The following is a 16,569-nucleotide window of genomic DNA, read 5'->3' on the forward strand; positions in this document are numbered from 1 at the left end:
TCCTTTTGAAAGTGGCCTACCTGCTTACACTTGAGGCATTTATCCTTTAAAGGGCAGTCGGCCTTGAAACGTTCTGCGCTATCACAGATGTGACAGGCAAGGACCTGACCTCTGTACCACAAAGGAATTCTAAAATTCCCAACCGAAATTGATTGTGGAATGATCTCGGTCACACCACTCATGTAAATACGGCGCATACCATTCTAAAGTGACCTATCAAAAAGGTAATGTTCCCGGCTGACGTGATGGACCGTGCCATACCGGGACATCAAACCTCAAATAGTGTCATCGGGCACCTCGATTGGACATCGAGATCGAACCAGGAGCCTTTGCTCCTCCACATCATATATTGGACAATCTACCCCGTTAAATGAGAAGCCGCTAGTCAACAGCTGTTCCTTCACAGTTTGCGTAGCCACTGTAACATTTCAGACATCTCTAGAGACATTGATTAGTCCATTTAGGACATTAGGCCCACTCCCCACTAACTCCTTTAGCCGATTGTATACTTCAACCGGTTGTATACCTCCCTGTATTACAAGCTTAAGGCTATAGGGTCTATTTACTCGCCCTGCCCACAACATTGTGGGCCAGGGCGAGAACTACTACTCTAAAGAGAGGACCACAACTATGCGTTTGGAACAGTGTGGATGCTGAGTGCAAAATAGATACGATATTACAAAGTGGAAATGCACTAAACTATGTACAGGCTATTTACAGAGAGGCTATTGAATACGTCCTGCCTCTAAGAGCGACAGAACGTAATGTCACACAACCTTCAGACTGGGTGACCACTAAACAAAAACTGAGAGCGCAAAGGCTAGTTCCACGGCCAGCCAGGGACTCCTGGATTCCCAAGGGAAGCGTAATTGGGCTACCCCTGTTAAGGGAATATTGTTCCGCTTGAGGATTAGATATGTTTGGGTGACTCACGGATTTTGAAATGTTATGTCTTTTCTTAAGAATTTTCCTGAATGACTGCATGATATGTACAGGCACGAATGGTCTGCATCCCTCAACTCGAGCAGTAGATATGACCCCTAATGTGATTACTAAGCCCACTTAGAAGTGGGAGCATATCTAACAGATTGCACCTTAGCTTTGTATAAAAAAATTTCTGCTCAACTCCGTGTAGGACCAGCGGGCCTTGGAATAGACTATGGCGGGTTTCGAAATCCCCCCCCCCCCCTTCCTCGAGAGTTCGGATGTTGTCACATGTCTTTCTCTGACAAGAAATCAGTTTCATATACGTTTTGTATCTCTCAGTAATGAGAGACTGTGTGCGAATGTTTAACGGCAGAAATTTTGTTAAAGTAGGAACTTAAATCGTTTCAATATGCTACTACGAATTTAACAGTTTTATAAGCTCTTACTAAATACGTTCATATGGCCTTAAAAATACGGCACATATGACTATAGAAGTTGTTGGTATATATAATACAAAACACATAGAAGTGATCGAACATGTTTGTTAAACTGTATTCAGACCTATTGTCTTAGACACTGAATAAAATTCCTTTGAATACACTTTCTTATTCATTAGTGTGTGTTCAACGATTCAAATTTTCTAATTTATCTTGTGCTAAATTACCCCCAACGTATTCCTGTGTGAATAGCTAGCTAACGAATATCTGTTTTGATGCCTGTATGAAATGTTTGGTTGCGTACACGACAGAACCGGCCAAGTCCAAACTACTGGGAGATACAAAAACACAAATAACCAGGTAAAATGAAAGTAGCAAGTAAACTATTAATAAAAGAAAGAAAGCAGAACTTGAAAATGGACAGTGAGTAATGGTTAAGAAACCTGTTAATATTCAGTCACGATTAGTGTTTGTAATTGTGTTGTGTTAAGGTTATGAAAGAAAACAGAAAATAAATAGTGTTAAAACATTCCGTAGTCCAGAACCACGTACCTGATCCTGTAGGTTTATACCAGCGCTCTTCTCCACCAGTAGACGTAGAAGATCCATACTACCACGTGACGCGGCCAGGTGTAAAGCTGTTTGTCCCATCTGTGTAAACACAATTTGTGTAAACACAATTAGGAATCGGTAAAACTTCGCCTAAAAACTACATAACATGGAATAGACCCAAAGAAAACTGAACGTGTTTCACATTTTTACAAGCTGCATGACATTTATATTACAGTAATTGTGTGTTCATTACACAGAAACATCAAGACAAAGCATCTTCCATTACGTGCTGTCACCACCCTTAAACAGGTACATGGGGATTTTTAAATAACGAGTATTCAGGAAGTCTTGCACCACAAAAGTTGGAAACTATCTTAGATTTGCTAAAGTGGAACGCATGAAGAAAGGCAGATTGCAAAACCCTACATCATATGTTATACGATATGTTGACGATCTCAGTCCGAGATGAGGTGGAGATGTGTTTAGGTGTTCCAGGTTAAACACTTTTCCAGTAGCAATTCGGTGTTTACATTCCCAAGATTTAATTATGTAGTTTGAAGTGCCACGGACCCAGCGGAAATCATAAGTACAAGGGTTGCCCAAATAAAAATGCCCTTAAGTGAGTAAAATTAGCATTTTACGGCTCAGCATCTTGGGCTGCACAAAACTTCAGGAGAAAAAGTTTTCTCTCCTCACACTCAGTCATGCAGGTTGTGAGAGACCGTGTATGCGAAGCCATTAATTCTTCCCAAGATCCTGAGTTTGATAAGTTCATTTGGAAATACCTAGTAGAGGAGAGCCGATGAATATCTACCAATATACACCACCTACCAATTAGTATCCTGAGGGAAATATGTAAAGATATGCACATATAACCAAGCTGTGCATGAAGTGACTGTTCAGGCGATGTTAGAGTTTGTCTCGACTAATAATTGTTGTTACCCCATGCTGAGATTTTGTTTCACTATATCAATCACTGTAAAGTGATTGAGCATATTGCTAATTGCTGTCTTTGTGTGAAAGAACTTAAAGTTTTCGCCTTTAAGTATTGATTCCAACCAGACAACATGTTTACCAAAAACTTTAGTTACACAAGAACAAGATTTTGTTTCCCTGGATATGTCATCATAAAAGAATACTGGGTGTGTGGAAGTAGAGTTGGACTTGAAAAGTTTGTCATGCATGGCCCCTCATTTAGTGAAGTGAAGTTACCGTCATTTACATGTATTGAATGTCATTGTTCCCCGATAATCAGAGACAGTAATATGCCATGAATGTTGTAAATTTCTACATGTAAAACCCATGTAAGATTCCACACTACACAGATCGCAAGGCCTTCTGAACCACTGGTGCCTGAATCCTGTTATTTGTAGTGGACTTAATACACATCACTCTGTGTGGGGTAGACCAGTAAGTGACAAATACGGTAGAACCGTGTGTGAGGTTATCCAGAAAATGAGATAGTGGTATTACATGATGGTTCTGGGCTCGTTTACATGGGCATTCACGGAAGCTATCAGCAACTGATCTCACACTATCATGCAATGGACTGGGGTCCTTGTACTGTACGATTGTGGAAGTAACCATTATCGGAGTTCCCCGCTCGAAACACCCAGGTTCATTCCCCATGTGGAAATTGAAAAAAGTGAACTAAGACAAAGACAGCAAATAGTGTGAAGCACACATTTCAAAAAATATTATCGGTGGTTTAATCGGAGGAGCCCGTCTTCTCTTGAATCAAAAATACAACATGGTACATTCCATAAAAAAACAGAACACCTTCCACAACTTCACAACATGCACGATATTTATGTATTATGGTATTTGTGTGGCAATTCCACAAAGAGATCAAGACAAAGCAGCTTCTGTCACATGTTGTCACCAGCCTTAAACAGGTACATGGTCATTCTTAACTGATACGTATCCATACAGTCTTGCACCACACCAGCCGAAAACTCTTTCGAAAATTTAAATCCTCTACATATAGGCATAGTGGTAGTAGGTATTCAACAAACCAAAACGGCTAGATCAGAGTCTAGAGCCGTGTTCAGGCATCTAAACTAAATCTTGTGTAACATTGCCGAAACATCGAAGATAATTGCTTACTGTATTCTGTATGTCGACGCTGGCGCCCTGCTCCACCAAAATACGAACAAAACGCCCTTTACCATGGAATACCGCCCGATGTAAAGGCGTCTCCCCATCCTGTGATACATGACATAAAGGATTGAAATAAGTGCTCAGCAAGCTAATGTAAAGCCTCTTGTTAGCCTTGTAGATGTCATACTCATAATAAATTCAGCGAGGTGTAAGTGGCGTATAGGTCAAACCTCGCCTTTTCCCCAAGTATAAACCGTGCTACCGCTAGCTCAATCTAAATTAATATAAAGCATAACTGAAAATAACATCATATCATCAGTGAGAAAAACATAGCAGCAAAAATTCGTCAAATCAAATTCTGATGCCTGTTTTGAAATAATCAAATTGATCGATGTTATCAAAATTATGTGAACCAACAAAAGACTAGTTTTGTGCATCTGAACAGAATCCTGGAGGAAATACAAGGTCCAGTTTCACAAGGCGTCGCACCACATTTTTTATCGTAGATTTATTTATATACGTCACTATTTGTTTATTTATTTATTTATTTGATTGGTGTTTTACGCCGTACCGTACTCAAGAATATTTCACTTATACGACGGCGGCCTGTATTATGGTAAGAGGAAACCGGGCAGAGCCCGGGGAAACCCATGACCATCCGCAGGTTGCTGGAAGATCTTCCCACGTGTTACGTCACTTTTACAGTACCATTGTCTTATATGTGCAATTATCGAACATGTAAGACATTGTTGTGAAACTGGGCACAGAACTTATGAGGGTAATGTTCTACAGGACAAGTAGCTATATCAAGGTGCATACCGCAGAAAAAACGACTACCTATGGTTATAATTTCACGGTAACCGAGAGCTATGTGAAAAAAGCTTTTCCGGAGATTTTATTATACTTTGGATTTCCCTACAACATGCAACGCTGAACGTCAACGGGTAAAAAAAAACAGAGACACAGGCTTCTATACAAACTCGCGTCACAACACTCTACCCCGATCGACGTCATTTCAAAGTAGGGGATTATCACAGGTGATAAAAAACAAAACACACACACATAACAGCAAACTTTATTTTTAGGGAGTGAAGTTTAAAGTTATTGATGTTTATTGGCCTGGAATAAATCTGGAATAAAATGATGACTTTGAATTTATTTCTGGTGGTTCAGCTTTTACGTTATATAAAAAGACTAATTAAAATTGGAGAAAAATGTGAAGACAAATCGATTTGCTACCACCACTATGTGATTTGCCCCGAATTTATGTTTACCGTGTCTGCTTATTTACTGCGTGACTATATTGTCGTTTGTGTTAGAATTTATTTGACAAATAGTATGAGAGAAGCCCCATTGTTTGAAATGACGTCACACAAGGTCGAGTGATGTGGCGCGGGTCGACGCGAGTATCCTCCGAAGCGTGGGTATCTGATTTTTGACCTTCAGCGGTGAGTGAGAATATGAAAAAGCAAAGGGTAATAGAATTAATGATAAACAGTAACTTTTAGCTAAATTATCGATAAAAAGAACACATCGCCAAGACCTTGACAATTTAATGATTATCCTACGTTTCGTCGGGCTGGTTCATGTATCTTACTTCTATGAACGGCTTAGACCATTACTGTTCGAAGCTCATTAGAAATCGTGATTTTTAAAATCATAAATTCTACAGCGACGGAGAGTAGTATAGGGAATTGGAGTTCTGGACCACCTTTCCCTGGGGCCCTCCCCAGAACAAAATAGAGGCCCCCAGCCCTTTCTCGTGTTCTATTAGACATACCAATTACACCAGGTATACTTCCATAAACACAACAACAACATGCCAAGGGGTTACAATAAGTGCCGTTGGCTACCCATCGGCTGCACGGAGCTCTGTGGTAAGAGCTGTCTGGGGGAGTACTGCGGGATTCATTTAGCCAGTCTGCGCAAGGGTCTTGGCACCCAGCCATGTATTAGCTGTGGTCGGGGTGTTAAAAACCGACTTCGCCTTTGCATGGCCTGTGGATATCATAATGCCCAGATGCGGGAAAGGCGGCAGAGGCGCAAGGCTTTCTTGGACGAGTTCAACCGACTGGCGGCTATCGAAATTTACAATTAGAGAAACAGCACCAGGTAGATATCAGCACTCGAAATTTAGAGTTAGAGAAACAGCACCACTAGGCATACGACGCGTACAATGAACCACCATCAAAAAGGGCGAGCACTACGAGGGGAGTTTGAGACGCTCCTAGGTGTGCGGCCCAAGTACCCACGGTCCCGCAATGCCTTGGAAGAAGAGCAGGGGATCCTCGACAGGTATAAAACGGCTGTGGCTAAGTTGAAACGGCTGCAAGCCAGCAACAACTCCCGAAGTAACGAGGGGTTAAAGCAAGACGTCAAGAACCTCCTAAGTAACGAGGAGTTGGATGAATTGCTAGGTGAAAAGAAACTAGAATTCACTAACACTGGCCGGGCCATTAGGAATCTCCTCCGGGCCTGGCAGATGGGCGTACCCGAAGGTGTTTGGACGGACCCAATAGCCTTCTTAGAAGAAGTTCGAGCTATTATTCGCCAGAAGCTAGAACAAGAGATCCTGGCACTCAACGGGGTTAAGTTTCAACTAAGCCTCAGGGTTCAGTTGCGAAAGGACAAGGCGGATGGCAGTGAAGAGTATACCAGCCCAGTACTCCACAGCAAACAGGAGGCCCTCTTAGAGGTTGGTGACATTGAAGGGGCTCTAGATAAGGCCTTCCCAACCATCCAGGAGGTGCTGGAAAAATAGACACAGCGAGGGTCAGGGTGGGTTGTCAATAGCGTGCAAACACTCTGGCTTGACATTGCAAGGTATCAGTCACTGAGAGGCGGGTCCTACATCCCCCTACCTGCAGCTGTGAGTAACAAGAAAGCAGTCATGAATGTGAAGAACAAAGACGACGACCGCCTCCGATGGGCACTCCGGTCTGCCTTATTTCCAGCCACCGGGCACCCTCAGAGACCAACAAAGTACCCCACCAATGATGGTCTTGACTTTGGGGGGATCGACGCCCCCACACCCATCTCTCAGATCCCTAAAGTGGAGAAAAAGAACGACCTCGCCATCAACGTGTTCGGGTGGGACAAAGGCGTAATCGTGTATCGCCTAAGCAAGCAGCCCAGAGACACGCGCCGAATCAATCCGCTGCTGATTGGGAAGGCAGGCAAATTCCATTATACGTGGAGAAAAGATCTCAATCGTCTCCTGTTCCAAGAAAGTAAGGCACACCATTGCAAACACTTCTGTGAGCGCTGCCTACACCGCAACACAAGGGAAGACCTGCTCGAGGCGCATAAGACGGAATGCCGAGGGATTGGCCAGATGGCGGTGAGGGTGGAAATGCCCCATGAGGGGGAAAACAAGTTCACCATTCAGAACCACCACAAACAGCTACCGGCTCCGTTTATCATATATGCCGACTTCGAGGCTCTGACCAGAAAGGTTGAAGGCCCGCCGCCGTCACCTACAGAGAGCAGCACTCAAAAGACTCAGCACCACGAGCCCTGCAGTTACTGCTATGTTGTGGTGCGTTGCGACGGCCGCACAAAATGCCCCGTGGAATACAGAGGCCCTTAAGCGACGGAACACTTCCTCAGAGCTCTCCAACAGGAGGAGTGGGAAATCAAAAATGTTCTAGCCAACCCTATAGCAATGAATATGACTCCCCAGGACTGGCAGGCCCGCAACAGCGCCGCAACCTGTCACGTGTGTGAGAAGCCTCTAGGCGCCGATTCTGTGCGCGATCACTGCCATATCACCGGCAAGTACAGAGGCGCGGCCCATAACGCATGCAACCTAAAGTTGCGGCTGGGTCCCAAGACAGCCATACCAGTAGTCTTCCACAACCTACGGGGCTACGACGGGCACCTCCTGATGCAAGCCATAAGTAAGGCGGAGGGCCGCATCTCCTGCATCCCCAACAACACGGAAAAGTACATCTCCTTCTCGCTGGGGCAGCTCCGCTTCATCGACAGCGTTCAATTCTTACCGACTTCCCTTGACAACCTGGTAGAGGCCAAAAAACCGGAGGCTTTCCACATCACAGCCCGGTATGAGCCCGCCGAAGAAAAACGAAAGCTACTCATGCGCAAGGGTGTCTACCCCTATGAGTATATGGACTCCTGGGAGCGCTTCGACGAGTCCAGCTTCCCACCCAAAGAGGCTTTCTACAGTAAGCTCAAAATCGGAGGCATTAGCGATGAGGACTACATCCACGCTCAACAGGTATGGAAGGTATTTGACTGCACCAATCTGGGAGACTACACAGACCTTTACTGCCGCACAGACGTGGTCCTGTTGGCCGATGTGTTTGAGGCCTTCCAGAAGACTTGTTTACGGCAGTATGGATTGGACCCTGCACACTACTTTACGAGCCCAGGTCTCTCGTTTGATGCGCTGTTTAAGAAGACCGGGGTAGAGCTGGAGCTGTTCACCGACTACGACCAACATCTCTTCATTGACTTTTGAGGAGGTATCTCCATGGTAAGTAAGCGATACGCCAAAGCCAATAATTCGCAGGTGGAGGGATACAACCCCAGCAGTCCAAACAGCTACATCCAATACCTAGACGCCAATAATCTATATGGCTGGGCTATGAGTCAGTTCCTTCCAAACGGGCGGTTTCCAGTGGGTAGATGACGCGCGGCGTCTCGGCGAAACGATTGCTACCCACACCCACGACAGTCCTTCCGGTTACATCCTCGAGGTCGACCTAGAGTATCCGGCCGGCTACATAACGCACATAACAGCTACCCATTAGCCCAGGAGCGTCTGGTGGTCCAGAAGGAGTGGATGTCAGACTATTAGCACGGCCTTCTGGGCAGATCTACCTAGGTCGAAAAGCTGGTCCCCAACCTCCGCAACAAGGAAAGGTACGTCCTGCACTACGGGAACCTACAGCTGTATCTATCTCTGGAATGCGCCTGACAAAGGTTCACCGGGCCCTGAGATTCGCCCAGAGCCCTTGGATGGAACCCTATATCAGAATGAACACCGAGCTCCGAAAAACGGCCGCGAGTAAATTCGAGAAGGACCTGTACAAGCTAATGAACAACTCGGTCTTCGGAAAAACCATGCAGAACCTTCGGAAGCGTGTGGACGTCAAGCTGATACGCTGGAGAAGATCCGGCGCTTGATAGCCGGATAGCCGGCCCTTGTTGATATTTGATGATGACCTCGCAGCGATTCAGATGCACAAGACCCGCCTAGTCCTAAACCGACCTATCTACGTGGGCATGAGCATTCTAGATCTCTCCAAGCACCTGATGTACGACTTCTACTACAACCACAGGAAGGCCCAGTACGGAGAGCGCTGCCTGCTCCTCTGCACTGACACGGATAGTCTGCCTACTCGAGATTCAGACTGAGGATGTTTATAGAGATATAGCTGAGAATGCAAACCTGTACGACACCTCAGATTACCCACAAGACCACCCTCTGCACAGCGAAGCAAATATGAAGGTCTTGGAGAAAATGAAGGACGAGTGCGCGGGGGCGGCAGATCGCCGAATACATTGGTCTACGCCCCAAGATGTACTCCATTCTGGAGGCAGGTGGAGCCAACATTAAGAAGGCCAAGGGCGTGAAAAAGGGAGTTGTGGAAAAGCGTATCCGCCATAAGCAGTACAAAGAGGCCTTCTTCGAGAAAAAGATCTTCCGACACGGTATGGACGTGCTGCCATCAGAGCGCCACCATATCTATGGGCAGCACCTGAATAAGGTCTCACTGTCCCCCTTCGATAGTAAGCGCTGGATAGCCGAAGATGGTGTCCACACCTTGCTTATGCTATGCCCCTCCTTGACGACAGGATGGGACTTCGAGGAACTACCGTAGAACCCCATCCGGGGGAAGTTAAGTATCAGGAGGGCACTATAAGCAACTCCTCACGAACGAATCCCCGTCGCGGACCATCCGACGTATCGTCTAGATAGTACAGCACGGTTTCATTAGGCTTTGTGACAGAGCGCCAAATCCGATATATCTCTAGATACCATACAGGATCAGTCGCGCGACGGCGGCCGCCCTCCAGCTCTCCAGGCTGATAGAGATAACGAACGCCAACACCCTCGGGGATTTTCCGCTTATTAAGTCCAACAGGACGACCTGGAACCGTCGAGGAAGGCTTATGGGGCACCCCTTTTGCCTTGATGGCGTCTTTCGGCTTTTTACCGATCAGTCTCGTTGCCTCGTTATTCAGAGCGGCCACCCATTCAGTAGGACGGTGTTCGGGAGGAAGGCGCATCTCCTGGGCGTACTGATGTCCAAAGATCGCTCAGCCAGAGTACGGTTGAAACGCTCCACTATGCCTTGGTCTCGGTGGATATCCACGAGGCCTCGGCGGACTGTGACATTGTGTTTGGTCAGCAGTTGGCTCACCGCACCCATAAACTCGCGCCCAGGGTCAACTTGGAGAAGCTTCGGCCATCGCAGGGGCCCCCCGCTTGTAAGTGCGAGAGAGAGCATCAGCGACTTCTTTGGAATATTTAGCCAGAGGTTTCGTCTCCTTGTAGCGAGAAGCCACATCAACAACTGTCAGCGCGTACTTATACAGCTTCCGGCCTCGCCGATCATGTGGTAGAAATAGAAGATCGGCTTGGTGGATGTCATTCGGCGTGGAAACATCGAACATAGGCCTCGGTTTTTTTTCGGGGACGAGGCAGGTATATCTGCCAGATAGCCTGTTTTTTAAGCCAGGCACGGACCACATCTTCGGAGACTTTAGCCACAGTGGCAAGGTTTCTGGATGGCCGCGCGGCCCTTCCAGTACCCACGAGGGCTGTAGTAGATATTTGCCAGGCGAGCAGGACACTTTACTAGCCATGTCATCAAAGTATTCTAGCAGACCTCTAACAAATTTGCGACGAAAAAGATCGTCGCGCGCAGAACAGATCGTGCCCGGCACAGTCAGTTCGGATTACTTGGTGGGTTTTGCGATTCCGTAACTCACACCCCCAACCACACAAATTCCCAGGATGACGAAGGTCATCTCGCGGTGTTTTTGATCTTCACTAGGCACATAGAAATCGGAGAGCTCTGGCTCTGTGCCCAGCAGCGCGTCGTGTGCGTCGCGTGTAAGAGTTTGGCCCGAGACCCTAGAATACTCGCGGATTGCAGCGTCGACATCCCGGAACGTATGGACAGCGTGTCCCTGGTGGCGGAGTTCATCATTGATCCAGTGCAAGCGCTCAGTGCGCTTTCCGGCTAAGTTTTCCTGGGCGGCTTGGAGCTGCTCTATAGTGCGGTCATGGCGCCTCCGCTCTTCGTCGACACCGGAATTCCTCAGCATCGAAAACATATAGTTGCTCCCGCTTAAGGCCAAAGCGTTTACGAGGGCGCAGCCCATCATCATTGCGATGGAGGCCATTACTACTTGATTATATTGGGAGGAAGGAGCCCCTTGTTTAATTAGCAGGTCCTTCGAAAACATGGCCAGGCCTACATCTGCAATGACCATGCCGACGTCACGGGGTGTTAAGTCCAGCTTCGGGAGGCTCCTTCAGGAACATCTGCCGAGACCAGCGTACCCAGTAGCCAGGAGAGAGACCACAGCGGCGTAGTAGACCGCGTTGACTAGCACTTTTCCGTCACTGGGTGGAGTAGACATGCTGCTCTATATAGAAAGGGTCGCGACGTAAATTCAAATGAAGATTCTTTTCTTGCGGCGCTGCATGCGGTGTAATATCTGCACCTCGTGCTGTATAGCGGCTGCGCCACACGCGTAGTCGGGTGCCTTCGTAGAATTCGGTTCCTTCGGCTGTTTCTTTGTAGAATCCGGCTGTTTCTTGGTGGAATTGCCAAGCAATGCAGCCTTTGCCTCGCGAAGCTTGTCCTTAAGCTTTTCAGCCTTGGCCTTTCTCGCTGCAGCACCCGCTCGACCCGCAGCGACTTTTTGGGGATTCTTTGCAGGGCCGTCATTCGTAGCTGTCGCCCTCTTCACTTCCTTTGGGCCTTCCGGATTCGTTGTACTGATGTTTCTCTGGATCATCATTTCTAGGACTGCAGTGGTGTTCAAAAGAGCAGTGCTCAGTAGTGGTCTGCGCCATGGTTAACGGTGCTAAGTACTTACCATAGCAGTATTATTGCCAGCAGCTAGCACTGCTAAGCGTCTGTTCAACAAATGGGGTCGGTGGTGAGCTGTGTCATGAGCTTAGGTCGATTCTCAGGTGGGATCGGTAGGAGACAGCTGGCCGCCCTTACATATGATCTCAAGAATATACCTCCGAGACCGTCAACCATCCGCGCACCGAGCTTAGCCTCGTACGGGAGTGCAGACTTTTAACATCTTTGTCGCTCATGGCGTCAATCTCAGCGGCTGTTACGTCATTTCCCACATATTGCTTGACCTGCCCACCCACCGCAAGTGCCGCCAGCCTATCCCTGAGCTGCTGTGCATGTTGGCTGGGCTGTTGGCTGGGCTTCTCCACACCCAGAATCTCGTCTATAAGCTCGTCGGTATCCATTTTTAATACGTAGGGGCGACTACGTCTAATATATAATCTTAGATGTGGCGGGCGTATCAGTCATTAGCAGGAGCTTATAAATGCGGATTGTTCTTGAGCTTCTGTCGAACCTCTGCCTTTTCGCTCTCGGCCTCGATGATGTGGTTCTCCTCCAGGCATTCGTTGAACGAGTGCCGATCTTTGCAGTGGAATAAAGCCACCCACCTTGTCTGCTCGCGAAAGTCTTTGAGGACGGCGTTATATTTCTGAGTGAGGACCCAGACGCTTTGCTTTGCATGACGGTCCGAGAAAGCCATGAATGACAGCATTTTTTGTTTCTTCTTCATCGCCTCCAACGCACTACAATCATCGATGATGTATAGGGTGGGCTCCCCCTCGAACAATCTGTGGAAAGCTCTTAGGCATTCGTTTAGCCGCTCGCCGGGATCAAAACAATAGACCTCAGGTTCAGAAAGTATCCATCGCCGCCGGTACGCCTCGTTATGCTTAAGAGTGGGGCACAGGATCACAATGTGATGAAAGAAACCGCGGAAAGGGACCTCAAGCAGGTCCAGATCAAAGACTGTTTTGCCGCAGTTCGTCTGCCCACAGATAATCGCGCAGTGGGCGTCATCAATAAAGCGCGTTAACGAATCTATCATTCTTGATGTGAAGTATTCCGTCCATGATCACATAGAGATATACGTTTAACACGGCGGGATCTTCTCTCTCTTTTGTCACCTGTATCGTAATCCCCTCGCTGGCGTTCTGAAGGCGCCTCCTACTGCCATGCAGCTCGTCATTGTCGCTTGGCCGAAGGTCAAGCCAGAAGGCGTGCTTGTGCGTCAAGAACTCTTCCAGGGAGACGTCTGCCAGGCCTAAGTCTTTTACGATCCTGACCACCTCAGGGGCCCGCTTCTTAAAGGGTGAGCTGGGGAAGAACCTCTGGACCTCGCCCCATTGCTGGTACACCTGCATGCCCTGGCTGTACAACTGATTGGGGGCCCCTTCTATTGTGACTTCTACTTTGGTGATCTTCGGGTTGTAGAAGGATTCCGACCTCCTCCCCCACGGGGTTCTTTTAGCCTCGAACAGCATGAGGATGCCCTTCATTGCTCTCGCGGGCGTGTTCAGGTTTATGTTCCAGAGAGTATCAGACTTGTCCTTCACAAACTTTCGGTGGCGGAGGACGCGATCATACAGAATGGAGACGCCCCCGGCAAACTGGGTGCGGATCTGTCTAGCGAGCTCCTCATCGGTGACCATATCGAACTCCAGGTTGATGTTGTCGATGGTGTAAGTCGTGCCATAGTCTGTTGTCTTGAAGACCCGGCTGTAATCGTTGAACGTCAGTTCGTACTCCAGTCGGTCGGCCAAGGCACTCTGGTAGAATGGCATGTGGCCATCTAGAAGCTCAAAGTCAAGTGGGATGTGGAACCGGCTGCCAAAGGCGCGAGCGATGGCTTTTTCCCCAGCATTATTGTTACTTGCGTCCTCCACTCCGACTCGAAGTTTAAGCATGTTTTCGCTGCCGATGCCTTGGTAGGCCGCATTCCTCCGTTCGTTTTTGGTCAGCCATAAGTCGCCGTAGCAATGAAACACATCAGAGTCGTCCATGAACATTACCTCATTCCCGCTGAGTCTGATCGTGATTTTCTTGAATATTGCGTGTCCGAGATTCCCGACCACTGTGGCGTTCGAGTCTTCTGAATTGATCGTGATCGAGAAGGTTAAGCGCACGGTGCCGGGCACAATGACGTCATTTGGGCCGAGGTTGGGGAAGCGGACCAAGAGTTGTTGATTCCGGTCGATCGTACTCGGGTTGTTGGTGACGACCAAGGACTGTCGTACACCTTGTACCCCCGAGGCTTACGGAGTTTTCTGAAAGGGTTTAGCCTGCGTCCGTATGCATCCATTGTGTGTATTGAAGGTATACCTTGCAATGTTCAATAGGAGGATTATGGCAGACTTTGACTTAGATGATCCGGTGCCCGGCGACCCCCAAGAGGGCAACAACATCGACGACGAGCAGACCACTCTCCGTGCAGGTGTCCAGACCGGGGTGTATCCCGAGCATCAACCCATTCATGAGATCCTCAAAACCAATAAGGGAAGGCTGTTAGTGCCCGCCGTGAATGATTATTACAATATCATGGCGGAGGCGGATCAGAGCCTTACCCCCCTCTATCGCGATTAAGAGAAGTTTGAGGTTGACAAAGAAGGGAAACTGCGACTCGTGAACCACCTCAATCTGGACATCATCAACAAACCAACAGGTAGACCGCTATCCCTCTATACAGTCTCCAATAATGGGGGGGGGGGGTGATGTTGTTAGGAGGGAGCTGGGCTTTGTAGACTGGAAAAGAAGTAAACAGCCATCGTTACATAAGGCAGTAGTCGCAGCCCTGGAGACAGCGAGTTCATAACTCGGTGCCGCGGCCGCCGAGGCAGATACCATGGAGCTGAAGAATTTAAACCAAGCAGCGAAAAAGGCAGCTGATGCAGTTTACAAACTGGAAACACGCTTTACGGATAGTGAGGTCGATCGCATTCTTGAAACGATTAACGACCCTCCTCTTCCCATACAAGAGATTCCCTACCCTCCTCTTCCCGTCAAGAACTTCTGGGGCTTGACAAGGTAATGCAGACCTTGGAAGGCAAACACGCGAATAACCTCGCCAAGTTGTCAAGTCTCGATAAGTACATCGCAAAAGAAAAACGGAAGTTGGGGGAGGCCCCTGATGAAGACTTGCGGAGCATGATCGAAGGTAGGATAAAGAATCTCGAGGTCGAGAGGGTGGGCCGGCTCGAAGCAGCCCCTTTAACGGGTGAAGCCCTGCGCACGCAAATAAACCGCATCAAGCAGACGATCGATCGCATCCTACACAAGGATACCACTCTGGCCGAGCGCGTCCGCACCCTCTTCCGGGGAGCAAGGAATAACCGTGGTCTCCATTCTCATGGCAATTGGGATGGCGATCTCGACACTGGGGCTAGCGATAAAGTTGGCGCTGACTGGCGGGTCCGGCGGGGTCATCCAGCCAACACCACCCTCACCCGACGGGCGTGGTCTTAAAGAATGGGTGAAAAATCATCTCCAGTCCCTGGCGCGTGCCCTTGGCAAGCTGGATGGGAAGGCTGCCGCTGCAATTCCGGGTATTATTGGCAGTATCGTGTCCTGGCTACTGAACCTTTTCGGGAAAGCGGCTGGGTGGCTGGCCGATAATGTCTGGGCTCTAGTCGTCGCAGTAGGTGGCCTAATGTTCGTGGCTGTTCGCAATTATTTGACGCATAGTCCACAGAAGCAGTAAGCCGATACCAGCCCCAGCGACGACGATGGCTGTCTTCTCCGCATCGTGATTCTTTTCTGCAGTGGGTGGTGGGACGCTTTCTTGTGGCTCAACGAGGGAAGGTGGTGGGACGCTTTCTTGTAGCTTAACGTGAGAAGGTGGGACGCTTTCTTGCGGCTTAACGATCCCGTGGGAAGGTGCACGCTTGTGCAAAGTGGGCGGTAATTTAGCGTTCACACCCTCATTGGCGCCTAGCTTCTGGTCCTCTGTGGCCACGACGATTTTGTTGTTGTAGTTCGCCACATGGCCGATCTGCAGAAGCATGTCGCTGGGGGGCATAAAAAGGCCTATGCCATACATAAAGTCTACAGCGCTCCCGGCATACTGTAGCACGTCCTGGTAGCGTTTGATTGCAGACGGAAGGTCGATAGGAGAGGAAATAGCGTCTTTAACGTTCGCGGCAAACTGTTTTTGCGCGTCGAAGGCTGTGCCCGTGCCTAGAATACGCGCCCTTGTTTGCGCTTGGGCGCCTAGAATAGCCCACACGTATGTCCGGATGGAATCGTTTAGGCGCTCTACGCCCGGCTGCGTGAATCCTTGGGATTTGTCGGCTATGAACGACTTCCAAGCCTCCTCGGCGTCTTTCTCGATGTAGTCGACGTGGAGCTCTGTAGGCTTTCTAGAGAACGACATCCTGCTCGGATCGAAGGTCCCATCGCCAACAGTCCTGTAGCCCGTTCTCGTGATATAGTAATATGCCACTCCGAGGCCGTGATTCACAACCCTGCGCCTCCAGTCTGTGTGCTTATCT

The 16,569-nt window shown here is 48.4% G+C and overlaps 1 protein-coding gene across 1 annotated transcript in view; it reads right to left on the minus strand.

Moving 5' to 3' along the window:
• The window catches only part of LOC135462974 (ankyrin repeat and protein kinase domain-containing protein 1-like), a 15,735-nt gene extending 12,232 nt beyond the window's left edge, over nt 1-3,503 (minus strand). Inside the window, exons 1-2 of the mRNA XM_064740295.1 lie at nt 3,450-3,503; nt 1,917-2,015 (exon numbers count right to left, since the gene is read on the minus strand). Coding sequence (XP_064596365.1) covers nt 1,917-2,015; nt 3,450-3,503 — 153 coding nt within the window. The remainder of the gene's footprint in view (nt 1-1,916; nt 2,016-3,449) is intronic.
• Between the last annotated feature and the right edge of the window lie 13,066 nt (nt 3,504-16,569).

This window comes from Liolophura sinensis, chromosome 2, assembly GCF_032854445.1.
Source record: "Liolophura sinensis isolate JHLJ2023 chromosome 2, CUHK_Ljap_v2, whole genome shotgun sequence".
Classification (NCBI taxonomy): Eukaryota; Metazoa; Mollusca; class Polyplacophora; order Chitonida; family Chitonidae; genus Liolophura; species Liolophura sinensis.